Raw genomic sequence first — 19,548 nt, forward strand, 5'->3', positions numbered from 1 at the left:
AGGGTACAACTTATCCATAGCCCTGCTAAAGCGCAAGGAAGCTTCCGGAAGGTCCCACTCCTTAGAGAAAATTTGTTGTAGCTTAGGATGAAAAGGAAAAGTCGGCGGGGGGTCTCAAAGCCCCGCCAGAGCCACATCCCCCGTGGAAGTATCCGCTTCCTGGCGTGGAACCGATATCTCCAGTTCCTTTAACACCTGTGGGATCAAGAAACGCAGCTCCTCCATGCCAAACAAACGGCAAACCTGGGGATCATCCCCTCAACAGTGGTCTGACCTTCCGAGACGCCCCCTGCGTCCGCGCCCGGCGATGCCGGAGCGGAATCCGAGAATTCCGGAATGCCCGCGCCCCGCCTGAGGCCGTGAGCCGCGAGGTCCCACCTTCCCCTGGTCTGAAGAGGTCCTAGGGACCTTAGGAGGAGAAGGAGTATCCCTCTCATAGCCCGCTTCTGCTTCCAAAAAAGCTTTGTGCATTAAAAGCACAAATTGTGAAGAAAATGGGACCGGCCTCTTGAGGGTATTCCCCGCGGGTTTGGGAGTGGGGGGGGGGGGGGTGTCGAGAGGGGTCCAAATCGAGCGAACTTTGCTGGCTTAAGGCAGACGGGGCGGATGGAGGAGAATCCTCTGCCTCTGACGCTGTTCCCTCTGTCGGCTCCATTTCCAAGATGGCCGCCGCCTCCTTTTCTCTAAGGGAGGCGGGGCTGCAGAACTCGCCCGGAGCACTCCTCTTCGCCGCGCAGAAGAAACGCTGCGGGCAGCGCTCGGCCCCCGAGAGGGTCCCTCGCACCCGGGAAGGCAGCGGGAGCAGAGACCCTCTTGGGAGAGTCGTGCCCCCGCCCCCCGCAGGCCTTACAGGCTGAAGAACGCAGCATCGGGAGCCGATCCGAGGAGCCTCGCAGCCAGAGCGCAAAAAGTGCGCCAAAAAAAAAGTAAGTGCTTGTCTACACACACAGCCGCGCGCTGGGTGAGCCAGCCACCCCCTCCGGCTTCCCTGGGCTGAACCGCGGCAGGCTGGGGCTTTAAGGAAAAGCGCACTGCCTGTCCCCAACAGGCCTTAAGTGGCTTGTGCGCCAAACAAAATTCTCCGTTTTTTTTTTTTTTTTTTTTTTTTTTTTAAACAAGCTCGCGCTGCTGAACAGCCCCCTTCAGAGGAAAAACCTCTAGAAAATTAGTACTGTGGGGGGAGGGTGACCGGCCCACCGGTAATCTCTCCCCCAAGCCCAAAGGGACCACTAACACCGGGAAAGTTATAAGAGGGCAACGCCCTTCCAAGCCTGCCACCTCCTGCCTTCTCGCTGCGCATAAAAGCCTATGAGAAAACACCAAACTTTTTTTTTTTTTTTTAAACTGAAAAAGGGGAAAACTAGTTGATCTAGTCAGGTAAGGTATATAAAATTGAACCTGGAAAACCAATAACCCAAGTAGAGGATCAGGACCGCAGGTTACGCCTCTCAATCTGCTGGAGTCGGAGAAAATACTGAGGGATCGCAGGTGGCACACCGGTATATCTACCAGTCTAGTCAAGTCAAAACATCTACAAATACTATTAGTCTACGCTCCCCCAGGAGTTCTAGAAACGGACCCCTCACCCCTCATAGAATCCATTGTGAAACATATTAACTCAGACCTTCCAACAATGATTATGGGGGATTTCAACCTCCATACAGACGCAACACCTCGCTCTGCGAACTGCGACGCCCTCCTCACCACCCTCGGCGCTATGGGATTCACTCAGACCATCAACAGCCCCACACAAAGCTGGTCACACTCTGGATCTAATATTCATCAACTCTAATTTCACTTGCACAATAGAACCCACCTGTACCCCAATCCCTTGGTCAGATCATTTCCTGATTGAATCTTCCTTCTCCACACACAAACAGACACACACCTCTCCACACCTTTCTACCATTCAATTCAGGAAAGCATGTCCATCTGATATACTCAGCGATCAGCTCTCCAAAGAACTCTCTAACTTAGACCTAGCTAACCCTGACTCAGCCCTATCCTCCTGGCAAAAGATTACAGAAGCAGTCGCAAACAAATGGTGCCCAATAGTCTCCAAATCAATCAACCCAACAAAAAAGGGAAATCAACCCTGGTTCAGCACTGAACTTAAACAGATGAAACAGGACTTACGCCATAAAGAAAATAGATGGCGCAAAACCCCTAACACATCTACCCTTTCAACTTACAAGGGATTCTTACATCATTACAGGACCGCCATTCTACAGAAAAAAAAGGAATACTATGCAAACAAAATACACCATTTCCAGTATGATGCCCAGGCTCTATTCGCTTACGTAACACAAATCACTAAATCTACCCCCTTACCTATTCCAGACGAACAAGCTCTTTCCAAGGCTAATGAGCTCGCTTCATTCTTTCAACAGAAGATCTTAAATACCCTCGCCTTCTTTCCTCCAAATACAACACCTCTCAAGTCAAGCGAGAACCACAATTCTCTTACTAGACCCAAATTTGACAGTTTCGAATCAATCTCCACTAAAGAGATTTAATCCCTTCTAAAAAGACAGAAACCATCTAGCCATCCGGCTGATATCCCATCGAGACTCCTGCTTCTCATCCCAAACGCGATCTCAGGACCTCTGACCAGTATCATAAACAGCCTTCTAACTCAAGGAAGCTACCCAGACAGTCTAAAAACCGCTTCACTCAAGCCCCTCCTCAAGAAACACAATTTGGACCCTAATGTACTAGCTAATTTCAGACCCATCTCTAACCTCCCATTCGTTGCCAAACTAACGGAGAAACTGGTAAACACCCAGCTTTCTGAATATCTAGAAGACCACAAGATCCTATACCCTTCGCAATATGGTTTCCGCAAATCACGCAACACGGAAACCCTCCTCATTTCACTTACAGACCATATTATTATGGGGTTAGACAAAGGACACTCCTTTTTATTAGTCCTGTTAGACATCTCGGCGGCATTTGACACCGTCAACCATACCATCCTGCTGGATCGCCTAGCAAATATCGGCATCTCCGGATCCGCCCACAACTGGTTCAAGTCCTTTCTCAGCAATAGGACTTTTAAAGTCAAAATCAACAATAAAGAGTCACCCCTAACAAAATCAACTCTTGGTGTACCACAAGGATCCTCCTTATCTCCGACCCTCTTTAACATATACCTCCTCCCCCTCTGCCAACTGTTAACAGATCTCAACCTAATTCATTATCTGTACGTAGACGACGTACAGATTCTAATCCCCATTACAGAATCAATCTCAAAAGCGCTCACCCATTGGAATAACTGCCTTCTATCTATCACTAATCTACTCAACAGCTTAAACTTAGTACTCAACGCCTCTAAGACAGAGCTTCTCCACATCTCCTCAAATGAACACAATATCTCCCCACCATCACCACACAATTCTCACATTACCTGTAAGCAGGTTAGAGACCTTGGGGTAATACTAGACAATAGACTAAACCTAAAGAAAATGGTCAATACAACCTCCAAAGACTGCTTCTACAGACTACAGGTGCTAAAACGACTTAAACCACTCTTATTCTTCCATGACTTCAGGACAGTCCTCCAAGCGCTACTGTTCGCCAAAATAGACTACTGCAGTGCTCTTTTCCTAGGCCTCCCCAAATCCACTACCAAACCACTGCAGATGATACAAAATGCGGCAGCGAGATTGCTGACCAGTACCAGCCACGGCGAACACATCTCACCCATCCTCAAGAACCTACATTGGTTACCAGTGAACTTCAGAATTCTATACAAATCAATCACCATAATTCACAAAACCATCCATCATCAACTTCAACTCGACTTGGAAATCCCATTCAAACTCCACTCCTCTAACAGACCAACTAGAGATATTCACAAAGGCACTCTGAAATTTCCCCCCACAAAAGCCTCACGCCTCTCTACGACCAAAGACAGAGCTTTTTCGATAGCAGGCCCATCTGTCTGGAACAGCATCCCATCAAATCTCAGATTGGAGCCTTGCCTTTTAACTTTCAGAAAAAGACTTAAAACCTGGCTCTTTCACCAAGCCTTCGCTGATCCACCAGACAATCACTAATTTGTTCTTCACTCTTACCCGGTCTGGCATTTATACTCACGAACAATGGACTCTGACACCTCCAGGTTAAAGCACCTTTTAGGCTTTTAACCCGTACACTCTATGGTAACACTTTATATTTATTCCGGCCTTTATCTTCTTTCCAGCTTGTTGCAAGCTTCCAAGTTCTATTTCCCTGTTGATTGTAACTTTGACTTATTCCTACCTATTGTGATCCATCGTTTACTTAAATTGTTTCTCCAGTTATACCCTTGTTAAATGTAAACATTTAACCTACCATAAACATTTAACCTACCATAAACTTATACTCATCTTTACCTGCTGAGGACTATCGTCTTTACCTGCTGAGTATTATCATATCATTACCTTGCACTACTGTGTCTTATTTATTTATTCTCTTGGTTACTCACTACCGTTTCATTTTATTATCATATCTTTCCATGCACTACTGTGTCTTATTTATTCCCTTGATCACTTATTTTACCGTCTCTTATTTATGTACCATCACATGTATCCACATAGGCTTATTTATTTACTCTACTATACTATTTCATTAATTGGAAGAAATGTATATATTGCATTGTTCAATTTTTCCCCCTGTTCCAGCTCCAAGTTAATTTTCCCTGTTTTATTGTAACTTTCTCACACACGGTATTGATACACTGTATTTAAAGTTTCACAGTTTAGTGGGAATATACGTTACGCTATGCTTTACACACATTGTTAATTGTAAACCGGGTTGATGTGATATCTGTCATGAAACTCGGTATAACAAAAATAATAAATAAATAAATAAATAAATAAACAGATCCGATATGGTTATTTACTATGAAGGTCGGTATAAAAAACTGTTAAATAAATAAATATCTAGGGGGTGCCTTTCAGCTTTTCTCTGACTCCATCTGCTGGAGGGGAGGCATAACCCAGCAGTCTGGACTGATCCTGGTACGTACAGGGAATGAAAGTTTTTGTTCCAGAACAGCTTCAGGTTTTTAACCCTAGGAAAGCTTTAACTTCTAGCCCCATAGGTTCTCTTTGAAAACATCTAATATGATTTAATGATGCAATCAGTAGTCACATAATGCCCTTTCCTTATATTGATTATTCATTTTTTCTGTTTTTTTCCTGTCCCCTTTGTTTCCTTAATGGTGGATAAAACTCATCATTAGTATAGTTTTTCTTTGTACCTTACAATTTAATTCATTTTTTTTCTTTCTGTATTTCTGTACAAAGTGTATTCTTTGTAATTATTGTTAAGAATGTATAAAGATTTAAAAAAAAAAAAAAAGTTCCTTTTGCAAATTACATCTTGTAAGGAAATTCTTCCTCTGCTTGCTCCTAATAATTTTTGTACAATGCTCCAGGCACTTGTTCTTAGTAACTGACTACTGCAATGCTTTATATGTTGGACTCCCTAACCCTGCTTTGAGACCATTAGTTAGCTCAGAGCATTGCTGAGCATGTTCTGTCTGGTGCCAAGTTTAACAGCTACATATCTCCTATTCTAGCTGATCTACATTCGTGTCCCATCAAGTGGAAAATTATGTATAAATTGGTAGTCATCATCTTCAAGCTTTTCAATATCTATCTCAGCTGGGTGAGCTTTATCTTAAAAATTTACAGGCCACCACATGCCTTGAGATCTGCTCAGAAGAATTTCCTTGAAGTTTCAACAGTAAAGCTCGCCTATTTTAATATCACACGTGATAGGATTTTTTCTGTTGCAGGCCCTATTTTATGGAACTACTTCCCATATGAGATTAGGCCAGAACCTTGTGTCAAGTCCTTAAGAGGGCTTTAAAAACAAGAAAGAATAAAATATAAATCTAGAAAAGCTATCTTGTATCTAGATTGTTGATTTTGTGCTTCAAATGTTATTTTGATTGTGGGTTCTTGTTTTATGTACATTTTTATTGTAAACTGCTATGAAATTTATTGTGCTGCAGTATACACATTTTAATAAAACCATAAACTCTCTGGCCTCTAATCAGTGCTTAATGTCAATGCACTACAAATGTCCAGTGAAGTTCCTAGGTCCCTTGATGCCGTTAACTTGGACTTATCCAACTCAGAGTTTTTCCATGAGCTCTAAGACTTAGATGGCCTCTGGGAGTTTATCTTCCCATATGTGGAGCATCAGGAAACAGCACGGTTATGTCAAAGACACAGCACACATCATGTGTCTGACATGATGCAGCTGCACATGGAGAAGCGACTGGTTTCCCTCAGTTTGGAGGACAGTGGATGAAAAATAGCCAGTACAAAATCAAATGCCTATTTTTAAACTAAATGATCTGACCAATGCACCAATACCTGCCCCAATGCACTGCAAAAAAAAAGAGAAAACTTAAGACTGAAAAACCTAGCTCATGAGGTAAGAGGGAGGAGAACTTCCAAATAGAGGATCCCACATGGAAAAAAAGATGTTTTCAAGGTAAGTGAAAATTTTACCTCAGGGAAGTGAACCGATCAGCTCTGTGGAAAACATGTTAGAGTCCCCATATGATGTCCATGACATGGGACAATCTTGCACATGCTCAAAGAACTTCTGAAAGCTCTAGAAGCTGTGAAGTCAAAGCTTCTGACCAGAGTACAGTCAGACATCACTTACCTGTGAAGATTAACATCTTGATTATCCTCTGACAAATATTAATGACATATTGGTTCTCCTTAGTTGCTAGTGAAATGGTTTGCCAGAGTACTGATAAAACATAGGTCATAATAAATGTATCTTGCAACCTTAATTTTATGATAAATCTGTTTTTATTTTTTAAAAAAACATACAATAATGAACATTACAATATATATATATCTGATTACATACAGCATATTTTTGTAAAACTCTTATGTTCATTTTTCTCTTCCTAGTCCATTTAACTCCCATCCCTTCTCTCAAAACCCCAAACCACCCCTACATTCTATTCCTCCCTCCAAAACCCAAAACCACCACTCCATTATATTCCTCCCTCCCTCCCTACACCAATGGAGTTCTTAAATAAAAATACATTAAAGATCTTAACAAGTCCTTAATAAAGTATATTAAAAATCATCTGTTAGATATCTATACGAGTAAGAAAAAGACTTTTTGAGTCATGTGGTAATGTTAGTATAAAGGGTAGCCAAATTGCATTTATTGCTCTTCTAGTTCTAATTGGCAGAGTGGTATTGGTCAGAGTTTCCATGGTTAATAGATTTATTATAGAAGAATGCCAATATATTATAGAAGGATTTTCTGATGTTATCCAATTTGTCAATATAGCTTTACAAGCCAACAAAAAAACCTTTATAATCCAAAGAATCGAGCTCTTATTTCCTTTGAAAGATTTTGGAATAATTCCAAACAGTGCCACTAAAGATGAAAAAGGAATTTTAAATCCCACAACCATATTAGCAAAACTGTAAACTTTCTTCCAAAAAATTTGAATTATTGGACAGCTCCATAAAGAGTGACCCAAGTGTGCTGAAGCTCCTCCACATTTGATACATATATCTGAATTAGAAAAACCTGCTCTGTATGCTTGATGTTGAGATATGTACATTCTATAGATGATTTTATATCGAGTCTCACGTAGAAGCATATTGCATGTAATTTTTCGTGTCATGACAAAAGCAGCCTTAAGCGCTGCAATAGATAATGACTGTTTAAGTTCCGACTGCCATTTAAGTTGTACTTCTTCCAAAGACCAACTCTTTAATGAGTCCTCCAAATGTTTGTATAAATATGAAATGGAACGTAGAATAACATAATTCTAATACCAAACATAGAATTTCCAACTTACCTCAAGTGGCATTAGTCGTATTAATGTGGCAAAACACTGAGTAGCCATGAAGCGTACACTGTCAGTCTGATCACTCATTCTGCCTAAAACTGGCACCACCAATAGAACTATATATGGAACGATTTCAACATCTAGCTGTTCCATTACACCTGTGTTGGGCAATTAAGGAATATATATACAAATATATACTGGAATTACCTTGAGCAGTTTCTGTTAAGAAAATGGCACCTGTGGTACAAATGAAGCTGACCGTTGTAGATAATTTTCTGAAACTCATTTCCATCGATATCCCAAGACAGTATGAAAGGTAAAGACTTCCTGACACGAGTGTTTCAATATATGTTCAAGCAGGCAAGTATTTACACCTTCTCATGTGTATAATAGTGAACTTGAATTTCATAAGCTTTCAAGTAATATCACATATCAAACCAGGTCTACCATTATCTGTATCTGTTGTCATATAGAAAAAAGCAATTACTGTATACTGTGGTGCATTGTGATTTTTCAGTAATCATTAGTTCATTTTCTGTTTTATTTCTGTTATAGGTATTTGATCTACAGTTCTTTCCCTACAGCTGTCACACTTGCAAAATATAATCAGCATCTTCAGTAAGGGCAGAAGTGGCCTACTGAAGAAAACCAAACATGTCACACATGAAGTAGTTCATGCAACTAACTAAAAAGAGGCTTAGCTTGGGCCCCACAACACTGGAGATATAATTACAATCAGACAAATTTAAGAGGAAGAACCATGAAAACACAAGAAGGCAGGTAACCTCAAACTGGAAAAGCTCTCTGCCTGCTAGCTTGTGCTTAAAGATCTTTGATGAATAAGAAATTCAGGACCTTTGGTGAAGAGATATAAAATAACTACTTGCATACACCAGCATAACTGTATATTTTCTTATATACTTCTCATTAGGACAGTAAAATTTTTAAGACATAACGTAATAGTAGGGATTTGCATTCATTTAAAACAAATGGATAAAATGCAACAAATGAGTCCATTTTTGTTTCATTTGTGGACCCCAAAAGTGAATGGAGGATGCCCCACAAGTTTAAACAAAATTTTGTCTCATTTGTGTATGTTAACCTTTCAACTCAATGGCACACTGAAGTCTATGGCTATTCTGAACAAACAGGTACAGGCAGGGGGTTAACTGGCAACTATAGCAACAGAATCTTGCCTGTGTGACACAGAAGCCTCATCAAAGTTTGGCTGAGAGTATCACTCATGAGCGATGGCTGAGACTTTCCCCTCCCCCACAGTGGTTGTGAATACTGCCTCTGCAGCATCCTTAGCCCTGGCTGAATAAAAGATTAGAAGAGCTGGTTAGGGAACAAACCAAGTTCTTCACATAGCAACAGACAGCACTGCCACTGAGTCGCCAGACTGGCCTTGCATCACACATTCTTTAAAATGAAAATCTATACTATATCCCTACCCTCCCTACTTCTATTGTTCTATTAATGTTTGTCTTTTTAACAAATATTTTTCTGGTATAATCAAGTATTCTAGTCTAAAAATTTGGGTATGATTTTCAATACTGAAAAGGATACAGGCTAGTGCTTCAATTGCTCCTTCTTGTTTGGTACTGTCATCAATTGCTCCAAGCCATGGAAGAACTTTCTTCAGAAATACATTCATTATTTCCATGGTAGCTATTTTGCTCAGCACACCTATGCAACGAGCAACCATATGTCTGACTGCAGTGTAGGGGTGTTGCAGGCATGTATACAGGTGTGGCAAATGCTGTATCAACTGAAGATAATAGAAATGTTATTAAAACTCCAATATTAACAAATGTATTTCTTTAAAAAGTGTTATATGTTAAGCAAATAGCAGCATAAATAGAAAGGTTCTTAAAAATAATTTCAAACTACTTATCCAACACTTCTCAAAAATGTTAAGCAATGAGTGCTGGTCGGTACACATCACAAACATAGAATCTAAGGCTTTTTTGTGACAGAGCGTGTTGTACTGCCGAGGGGAGGAAACATTTCTCAAAAACATACTGTATATCATGGAACACATTTTGAAATGACAAATCTTTCAACCATAGAGTTTGATTTCAGAAATTGAATGTCAAGTTTTTGGTAGTTAAGATTTTTTGTAATAGATTGTTTTGTGTAGATTTGTACGGTTCTATAAAGGGTTTTGTAGAAGCTTTATTGGAGACGTTTGGTAAATGTATTCACTTTTCTTTTCTTTTTTTGGCGGGAACCGTGGCCCTTTTGGGTATAATACAGTGGAATATGTATTTATATTTAAGAACCAAAAAAAGACCATATCACATCCATCCTCAGTTCTTCACTGGCTCCCCATTTCCTACCGCATAATCTACAAAACACTCACCATGGTACATAAAACCCTTCACAACCAGAACATGCGCTGGCTAAATGATTCCATACCTCTAACAGGCCTACCAGATCCTCTTACAAAGGCAATCTAAACATTCCCTCTCCTAAGCTTTCTCATCTTAACACCACAAAAGAACGTGCTCCATCCATTGCCGGTCTCTCCACCTGGAATTCCATGCATCCTAATCTCAGACATGAGCAATGCACCCATAAATTTAAGAAAAAACTCAAAACCTGGCTCTTCAAGCAAGCCTACTTGTAACTTTCTTTTCTCAAAACACAACACTTTTTTCACTCTCTCCTTCTTAGCCTATACCTATGTATTTGCCCTTTCCATTGGCTAAGCCCCCCTCTGTACCTGCACGTTCCTTTGCAACCTCACAATTGATTTCTCCTCATCTCAGCACAATGCCATGTTATCAGATATTCATTTTTGTTATACTATGGTTATATTGATACTGCATTGTTATTGTATCTTGTTTGCCTTTTACCTTGAAATTTATCTTAAAATGACTCAGTTCATTAGCTCCACTATTGTCCCTACCCTAGTTCGCTGTAACTCGTTTCCAATTAACACTATTCTATATAAACCGGCATGTTGTACCTACGAATGTCGGTAGATAAAAGCCTTTATATAAATAAACAAAAATAAATAAAAATATTCATATGTGTGTGTATGTATATATATATATATATATATATTTTAGATACCAGATGCGATCATGTGATCTGTATTAGCAATGTGGGGGTAGGTGGTCTAAATGGGAAATAAGCTTTGATGTGCTCCAGGAATATTACATGTATTATAAACAGCAGGCATAGTTTGCAATACCTCAAAGATTAATTTTTCGAACCACTAACAGGTAAGTAAAAAGGCATTTTTGTTATACACAGATTCTAACCAGAAGTTGTTTTTTTAATTTTATTTAAGAATAAGTATTTTTATGAAATCAAAAGATACATTTAATAGGGAAGAAAATGCTGTTAATAAATGTTGAGATTACTTACCTGATAATCTCCTTTTCCTTAGTGTATGCAGATGGACTCAAAACAAGTGGGTATAGTGTGCTCGTGCTAGCAGTTGGAGACGGATCTGACGTCAGCACGGGTACATATACCCCCACAGGAAGTAAAGCAATTCAGTAATCTTCCTTGCAAAGCTGTTATAGCTATATGAGTACTGACCGATCGATTAATTAAACAGGATTACCCTGACCGGTTGATCGTAGCTGGAGACTGCCAGGATTCTCAACCGGAAGGCGTCGACACCCGGCAGGGTGGATGCCCTATGTAATAAAACATGGCTTACCTTGAGTCTGTGAAATCCCATGAATACTGGCAGCCGGGCGAGATGCTGAGTCCATCTGCATACACTAAGGAAAAGGAGATTATCAGGTAAGTAATCTCAACATTTCCTAGCGTGTAGCAGATGGACTCAAAACAAGTGGGATGTACAAAAGCTACTCCTGGACTGGGCGGGAGGCTGCCCGCGGTGCGTGCAGGATTGCCCTCGCGAATGCGGAGTCCTCCCTGGCCTGGACATCCAGACGGTAGAATCTGGAGAAGGTATGGAGGGAGGACCACGTCGCCGCCTTACAGATCTCAGCAGGCGACAGCATCCGAGTTTCTGCCCAAGAGGCCGCTTGCGCTCTTGGTAGAGTGAGCCTTGACCTGTAGAGGCGGTGGTTTACCCGCATCTACGTAGGCTGCCTTGATAACTTTTTTGACCCAGCGGGTGATAGTTGCCCTTGAGGCCGCTTCCCCTTGCTTCTTCCCGCTGTGTAGAACGAACAGATGGTCCGTTTTTTGTATTGCTTTGGACACTTCCAGGTATGTGGGCAGTAGCCTGCCTATGTCGAGATGGCGTAGAATTCGACCTTCTTCTGACTTCTTCAAACCTTCTGTGGTAGGTAAAGAGATGGTTTGGTTGATGTGGAAGTGCGCGACTACTTTGGGTAAGAAGGAAGGAACTGTGCGAAGATGGATGGCTTCTGGCGTGATTCGGAGAAACGGATCACGGCAAGACAGTGCTTGTAGCTCTGAGACGCGGCGTGCAGAGCAAACAGCCAGCAGGAACACCATCTTCAAGGTTAACAAACAGAGGGACAGGCCTCGAAGTGGACGAAAGGCGTGTCCCGCTAGAAAGTCCAAAACTAGGTTGAGGTTCCACAGAGGTATGGGCCACTTCAGTGGCGGACGAATGTGTTTGACTCCTTTCAGGAAACGTGAAACGTCGGGGTGTGTGGTGATGCTATTGCCGTCACTCCGTGGACCGTAGCAGGAAAGTGCTGCCACTTGGACCTTGATGGAATTGAGGGACAGACCCTTCTGAAGACCATCTTGCAGGAAATCCAAAATGATAGGAATCTTAGCGGCATGTGGATTGGTGCTATGAGCACCAAGCTTCAAATACTCTCCAGATCCTTAATAAGTTAGTGATGTGGAGAACTTGCGTGCTCTGAGGAGTGTATCTATTACCGGTCCTGAATATCCTTGTGTCTTCAGTCTAGACCTCTCAATGGCCAGGCCGTAAGAGAGAATTGAGCCGGATCCTCGTGGAGGATGGGACCTTGGCGCAGCAGGTCCCTGTGCGGCGGCAGGGGTAGTGGAGTCTCTGCCAGCAATCTTCTCATGTCTGCGTACCAGGGTCTTCTTGGCCAGTCCGGGGCCACTAGAAGAACCAGGCCTCTGTGCCGCTGAATCCTGTGTATAATGGCACCCAGCAGGGGCCATGGCGGAAAAGCGTACAGCAGAATCCCCTGGGGCCATGGTTGTACCAGTGCATCGATCCCCTGAGACAGAGGATCCCGCCTGCGGCTGAAATACCTGGGTACTTGAGCGTTGGACCTGTCCGCTTGCAGGTCCATGCCCGGGGTCCCCCACCGATTCACAATCATCTGAAAAGCTGTGGGTGACAGCTGCCATTCCCCCAGGTTTAGGCTTTCTCTGCTGAGGAAGTCTGCAGCGGCGTTGTCCTTCCCGGCGATGTGGACGGCGGAGATGTCCTGGAGATTTGCTTCTGCCCAAGTCACCAGGGGAGCTATTTCCAGTGATACCTGTTGGCTTCTGGTTCCGCCCTGTCGGTTGATGTATGCCACCGTGGTGGCGTTGTCTGACATTACTCTGACTGCTCTGTGTTGTAGTCTGTGGGCAAGTCGCAGGCACGCTAGCCTGACTGCCCGTGCCTCTAGTTGGTTGATGTTCCATCCCGACTCTTCTCTGCTCCATCGCCCTTGGGCAGTGAGTCCTTCGCAATGTGCGCCCCAGCCACTCAGGCTGGCGTCTGTTGTGAGCAGGGTCCAGGTCGGAGAGGACATCCTGGACCACCAGCTCCTGTGGCATTGCTGCAGCCACCATCGCAGCTGATTCCATACCCAGGCTGGTAGAGGTAGCCAGAGCTGTCTTCTGGCTGCCACTGAGGATGACACTCCCTTGGCTGCCGTACAGACGAGGTCGGAAGCTGTGTCAGTAAGGAATGAGAGAGCTGATTCCATCTCTTCTCCGGGGCGTTGTTCTGAGCCTGAGATAAGCAGGAACGCATCACCACCGTGCAGCAAGTCGCAATTCGTAGGGACATGGCTGCCACCTCAAAGGCCTGCTTCAGGATGGCGTCCATACGCCGGTCATGTGTATCCTTGAGGGCCGTCCCTCCTTCCACCGGGATGGTGGTGCGCTTCACAATCGCGCTGACCATGGCATCTACCTGAGGGTAGACGCCATGGTCAGCTGGCATGTACCCCTTAGCCGGGGCTAAGGGGTACATGCCAGCCAAGGCCCGACCCCCCTTGAATGGAGCCTCCGGTGCACCCCATTCCAGATCAATTAACTGCTGTGCCACTTGTAGGAGGGGGAAGTGGTGAGAAGTTTGGCGCAGGCCCTCTAACAGTGGGTTCACTCTGGGTTCCCCTGGGGTGTCATGGCCCGGAAGGGCCAGTTCAGACAGGCATTGCGAGATCAGGTCTGGAAGATCCGCTCTGGTAAAGAAGCGCCTCATGGTCCGATAAGGTTCTACCCCCGAGGGAAGTTCTCCCTCCTCGGGGGGCTCCTCTTCTTCTGCCGGGTAGTCTGAATCCCCATAATTGGGGCTATCAGGTGGCGAGTGGCCGCGCCTAGGCCGCGAGGGTCCAGGTACCGGGTCATTCTGGACGTATGGACCCGGTCGGGAGCTGACTGCATTCTGACAAAGGTATGAATCCCCTTGAATAACTCCACCCAGTGGATCGAAGCCATATCTGGCCGCATGGGAACCAGGCCCCCCTGGTTCACTGGCTGCTCCCCGCTGCTTGCTGGCTCCTGAGTGTTCCCTGAGGAACCGGCAAGAATGCTGGGCTGTGACCGACCCTGGCCCGGAACTCCCAGGGCCTCTTCACATTGGGCACATAGGGAGTCTGCATCCTCATTCTGTGTGGCCCTGAGGTTGCATGCAGAGCAGAGATTGATGCCTGATTCTGGAGGTGCCGGCACTGGCGAAGCCTGGTCACCCTTACTCTCCATGCCGCCGGTGCACTCAATAAGAGTCTGTGTTATGCGCGAAAGCAGGTGCCTGAGATCAGCGCTCAGCAATGTGCGCGTAGCAATGGGCGCCTAACAATGTGTGCCTATGAACGGGCGCCTAACAATGTGCGCCTATCTAGCAATGTGCACCTATAAGCTATGAACGGGCGCCTATCACCGTGCGCGTAGCCACGGGCGCCTATCGCTGTACGCGTAGCAACGGACGCCTATCGGCGCGTAGCAATAGGCGAGACGCTTCAGGCAAAATATGACGGTGAGCAGGCAAACGAAATGGCGGCTTACTGAACTGGCCGCCCCAGAGGCACACTCTGCTTCTCCTCGGATTCTCGGAGACCAACAAGTAAATATATACGCCTTACCTTGTCTTCGGCGCTTCCCGGCTGTAACCCGGGCGGTCTCCGGCTGCGGGGGGAGAGGGAGAGTACCTTCACCGCCGCGCTCGAGGAGGTGCACCCGCTGCCTCTAGGCCGCGCCCGAACTCGTCTCGCTTGGGGGCCAAGTCCACGCCGGGACCGAGGCTGCCTCTAGGCCGCGCCCGAGCCCTTCACGCTCGGGGGCAGGTCCCTGCCGCGAGATGGCCACCGGATCGAGGCACTTACCTCCGAGGGACCACGGAAGTCACCTCGGGAAACTCCACTGGGGGAGGGACCGACTGGTATCACCGCAGGAGTGCAGGGCTCGTCGTTAGTAGATATCGTCTAAAAAATTTAGTCCTTAGAATTTGGAAGAACGCTCAGCGAGCATGAAGGAGCTCCAAACTGCTTTGGAGACGGAAATTACTGAATTGCTTTACTTCCTGTGGGGGTATATGTACCCGTGCTGACGTCAGATCCGTCTCCAACTGCTAGCACGAGCACACTATACCCACTTGTTTTGAGTCCATCTGCTACACGCTAGGAAATAAAGGATGACTGCCTTGTTTTGAATCCTCCTAGAAAGCCAGATGTGGCAAAACCATGGGCCAGGTCAGAAGAAAGGACTATTTGAAAGCATCAAACCACAAAGATTGCGTTTGAGACAATTGTAGCAATGGTATTTAGAAAAGTACATGGACATTAAGAATTTATGTACATGGACAATTAATACACTTATTTTTCTAGAAGTGTTTGAACATTGAGATATCTGAGTGCAGTTACTCTGTTGTGAAATTATAGCAACGGACATTTAATATACTGTGGTTAAGAGAAACCATGACAGACATTGTACAATTATAGTGTTTGGAAACTCATGAGGAATACTAGTGGGTTGTTTTTTTTTTTTTTTTGACTAAGCAATGATTTTTTTTGTGATAAAATAAATGATGCTGGATTTCATGGGGCTTTTACTCCAATATGCTTTTCAGGATTCTACCTATTCATATCATCTGAAATTCATAGTCTAGGGTAGGGGTGCTCAAACTGGTCCTACAGGAGTCCCCCCCGTCCCCCCCCCCCCAAGCCAGTTGGGTTTTCAGGATATCCCTAATGAATATGCATGAGATTTGTTTGCATGCACTATCTCCAAGTTTTCAGGTAAGTTTTCATTAAGTTATTTAAAACTATTATAAAAAGTTTTGATAAAGAACTGTTTTATTATATAACAATTTTTTTGTTGGAGTAATTCACATGCATGCACTACCAGGTGGACTATGATTATAATTGGCATTATGAGCTTGTTTCAAACTGAATAGATAGCACTGAAACTGCCATTTGATATGAAAGTCCACTTATACATTCTGCAGATACTGAGACTAGTTTCACAATCTGTTTATATTTGTCTTATTTTATTCATACTTAAAATTGAACAGTATACATATTTAAGCAATTTTCTGATAACAAAAAAAAAAATGTATGCTTCTTCATTCTGTGATTTTACAAATAGCCAAATGTCAATTAGGCAATAATGTTGTACCTGGGAGTTTTAAACTTTAGAACATATGTATGAAAATAAAATGCATTTGAAACGTTTCAAGGTGTTGAAAGTAACTCTCAAGGAAGCACAGCTGTTTTTAGACTGACCACCACCAAAAGGTTGATGGTTGGTTGACCTCAGCGCTAGATTTTGCTCGCTACACATGGGTTCAGAGACCACTCGTGGGGATGGAGACATCAATTGAGATAATTTGCTAGTACGTTCAGTATGCCTGTTAGATAAGTGGCCCAGAGATGCATGGAGTGTGCAAGGGCCCAGATCAGCACGGCTTGCTAGTAGAGCTGATAAGAGCCTGTGCGTCCCTGCTTGTTCGAGTATCACATTGCCACTATGTTGTCTGTCTGTATCCACACAGTTTTGTGTGAGAGGCAGTGTTTGAAGGCATAAAGGGCATAACATATGGCTCGAAGCTCCAGGAAGTTGATCTGAGACTGTTCATCAAGCGGAGTCTACACATCTTGGGTTTGGAGGTTGTTAATACGAGCTCCCCAACCCAAGATGGATGCGACCATAGCCAAGGTCACTTGAGGAATTGGTTACTGGATCGGTGACATGGATCAGGGATGAAAGCGGTTAACGGCTTAGAGCCACTTAAATTTTAAAGTCCAATATCTTAAAATCTAAATTAATAAGGGATATTGGTCTAAAAGAGCTACACAAAATATGACCCTTCCCTTCTGTGAGCAAAACTTATCCCTGCCACATTTGCACCTTTCAAAAGCTTCCCCCCCCCCCCCCCCCCCAAAAAAAAAAAATGATTAAACAAATGAGTTAGATGAATCACTAACCATTCTTTAAAGGTTTTATAAAATTTGGGCATGTAGCCATCAATGCTAGGGGCCTCGCCAGTTTTCAAATCCTTAATCGACCATAACATCTTTGCCGATGAAATTGGACCTTCAATTTGTCTCCCACCTCTTCCCTCAACAGTGGAAGGGTAACCTTCTCCAAATAAGTTTCAACATTTTCCTCTAATTTCTCTATCCTGGGCATATAATTCTACATAAAACTGAGAAAATCTGTGTATACTTGCCCCATCCAGCAAATAATCCTTCCCCCCGCCCCTTTATCCTTAATTTTAACTATTTGGGATTGGGTATATTTTGTTTTAAGTTTGTGGGCCAACAGTTTACCAGCCCTATTCCCAAATTCATAATATTTCTGTCTAACCAAGTCCAGCTTCAAAACTATGTCCTTTGCTTTTAACATTTGTAGTTCATGCCTCAACCTCTTTAGTTCTCTATAAATACCTCTAGTCAGCTGTTGCTTATGTCTTTGTTCTAAGGTCGCTATGGCCGTCAATTCTTTTTTAATCCTATTTGTGTTTTTCTTTTTATAGGAGGCAAGCACTATCACCTTTCCACACGTAACAACCTTGAGACAATCCCAAAGAGCTGTCAAGGAAACTTCATCTATATCATTGTTTTATATAATCAACAATAGTCTTGTATTTGCTGGCATATATATGTTTCTTGTAATAAAGAATCATTCCATTTCCAAAAATGTCTACCCATATTCTTTATACAGTAATCTCCCACCACACCAAAGCATGACCTGACCAGGTGATTTACCCAATGTCAGCCCTCCTCATTCTAGATGTCATTATTTTATCTACTAAAAAGTAATCTATCTGCGTATAGGAATTATGTGGCTTCAAATAAAAGGAATAATCCTTAGAAGATGGCTTGAGTGTTCTCCATATGTCTGTTAACTACCATTTCTCCATTAGGTCCCTCAACTGAACCCTGCTATCTTTAGAAACTAAATCCAGAAGAATTATCAAGAGAAGGGTTCCTTATTAGAATAAAATCATCTCCCAGTAACTAGATGTCCACTAGTATGAAGTACTAACTTATAGAAACATAACAAATGTCGGCAGAAAAGGACCAAACAGTCCATCCAGTCTGCCCAGCAAGCTTATGGTAGCATCTGCTGCGTCATACAAGTCACCCTCTTACTTAAGTTTCCCAAACTGTTAAAGTCAGGGTCCTTGCTGTTTGCTGACTGAGTCCAATTCCCTGTTACCTCTTGCCATTGAAGCAGAGAGCAATGTTGGAGTTGAATCCAAAGTACCAGGCATGTTAGTTAAGGGTAATAACTGCCATACCAGCAAGTTACCCCCATGCATATTTGTTTTTCCAGACTGTAAAATCCAATGTCCTTGTTGGTTGCTGTCTGGATCTAATTCCTCATTCTTTTCCCCCTGCCGTAAAAGCAGAGAGCAATAATGGAGTTGCATCACAGTATGAAGGCTTATTGGTTAAGTAACCGCCACAGCAGCAAGTTATCCTCATGCACTCTTTTCCTCATTTCCATCCTCTAGCCTTTAAGGAACCAGAAGATCCAGAAACTATTTCTGATGAGAATTAGGACAATATATATTCACCAGAGTAAACTTCTTGTTAGAAATGGATAACTGAACAATGATATACCGTATCTCCCGTCTATGTCCCTATACACCTGATCAACACACACAGTTAAGTCCCTAGAAATAAAAATCCTCACCCCTCCATATCTGTTTTTAGGAGTACTTGATGCAAAAAACATCTTCGAGTACTGAGTGCATACTAACAGCCTCTCATCCCTTTTACAAAGATGTGTTTCTTAGATAAAGGCCACTGACCCTTTCAGGGATCCCAAATCCCTGATCATCATCTGTCTTTTAAAGGGCAAATTCAAGCTTTTCACATTTAAAAGACACAAACTTAATCACCTGCATTAGATTATATAGTAAATTCCATAAGATATAAGCCTTGCACACATGCACACTCCCCCCCACCCCCCACCAGCCAGCACAATCCACTTAAATCTTTCTCCTCCCATACCACCATCCTTTAACAGATTCTCCCATCTATAACTAAACATGCTCCATTTCTGCCCCTAAAACCATACCCCACCATTTCCTCCCCCACATTCCCCACCTC

The 19,548-nt window shown here is 43.4% G+C and overlaps 1 protein-coding gene and 1 long non-coding RNA gene across 2 annotated transcripts in view; one reads left to right on the forward strand and one right to left on the reverse strand.

Annotated features, from left to right (window-relative positions):
• The window catches only part of BTAF1 (B-TFIID TATA-box binding protein associated factor 1), a 565,336-nt gene that overhangs the window by 238,980 nt on the left and 306,808 nt on the right, over positions 1 to 19,548 (reverse strand). Inside the window, exons 24-25 of the mRNA XM_029609940.1 lie at positions 9,398 to 9,599; positions 7,838 to 7,986 (exon numbers count right to left, since the gene is read on the reverse strand). Of these exons, the coding sequence (XP_029465800.1) occupies positions 7,838 to 7,986; positions 9,398 to 9,599 (351 nt within the window). The remainder of the gene's footprint in view (positions 1 to 7,837; positions 7,987 to 9,397; positions 9,600 to 19,548) is intronic.
• On the forward strand, positions 8,539 to 18,117 carry LOC115095785. The gene is made up of 3 exons (XR_003857867.1): positions 8,539 to 8,608; positions 16,056 to 16,224; positions 17,964 to 18,117. It is a non-coding gene; the product is annotated as an uncharacterized LOC115095785 (long non-coding RNA).

This window comes from Rhinatrema bivittatum, chromosome 7, assembly GCF_901001135.1.
Source record: "Rhinatrema bivittatum chromosome 7, aRhiBiv1.1, whole genome shotgun sequence".
Taxonomy (NCBI): Eukaryota; Metazoa; Chordata; class Amphibia; order Gymnophiona; family Rhinatrematidae; genus Rhinatrema; species Rhinatrema bivittatum.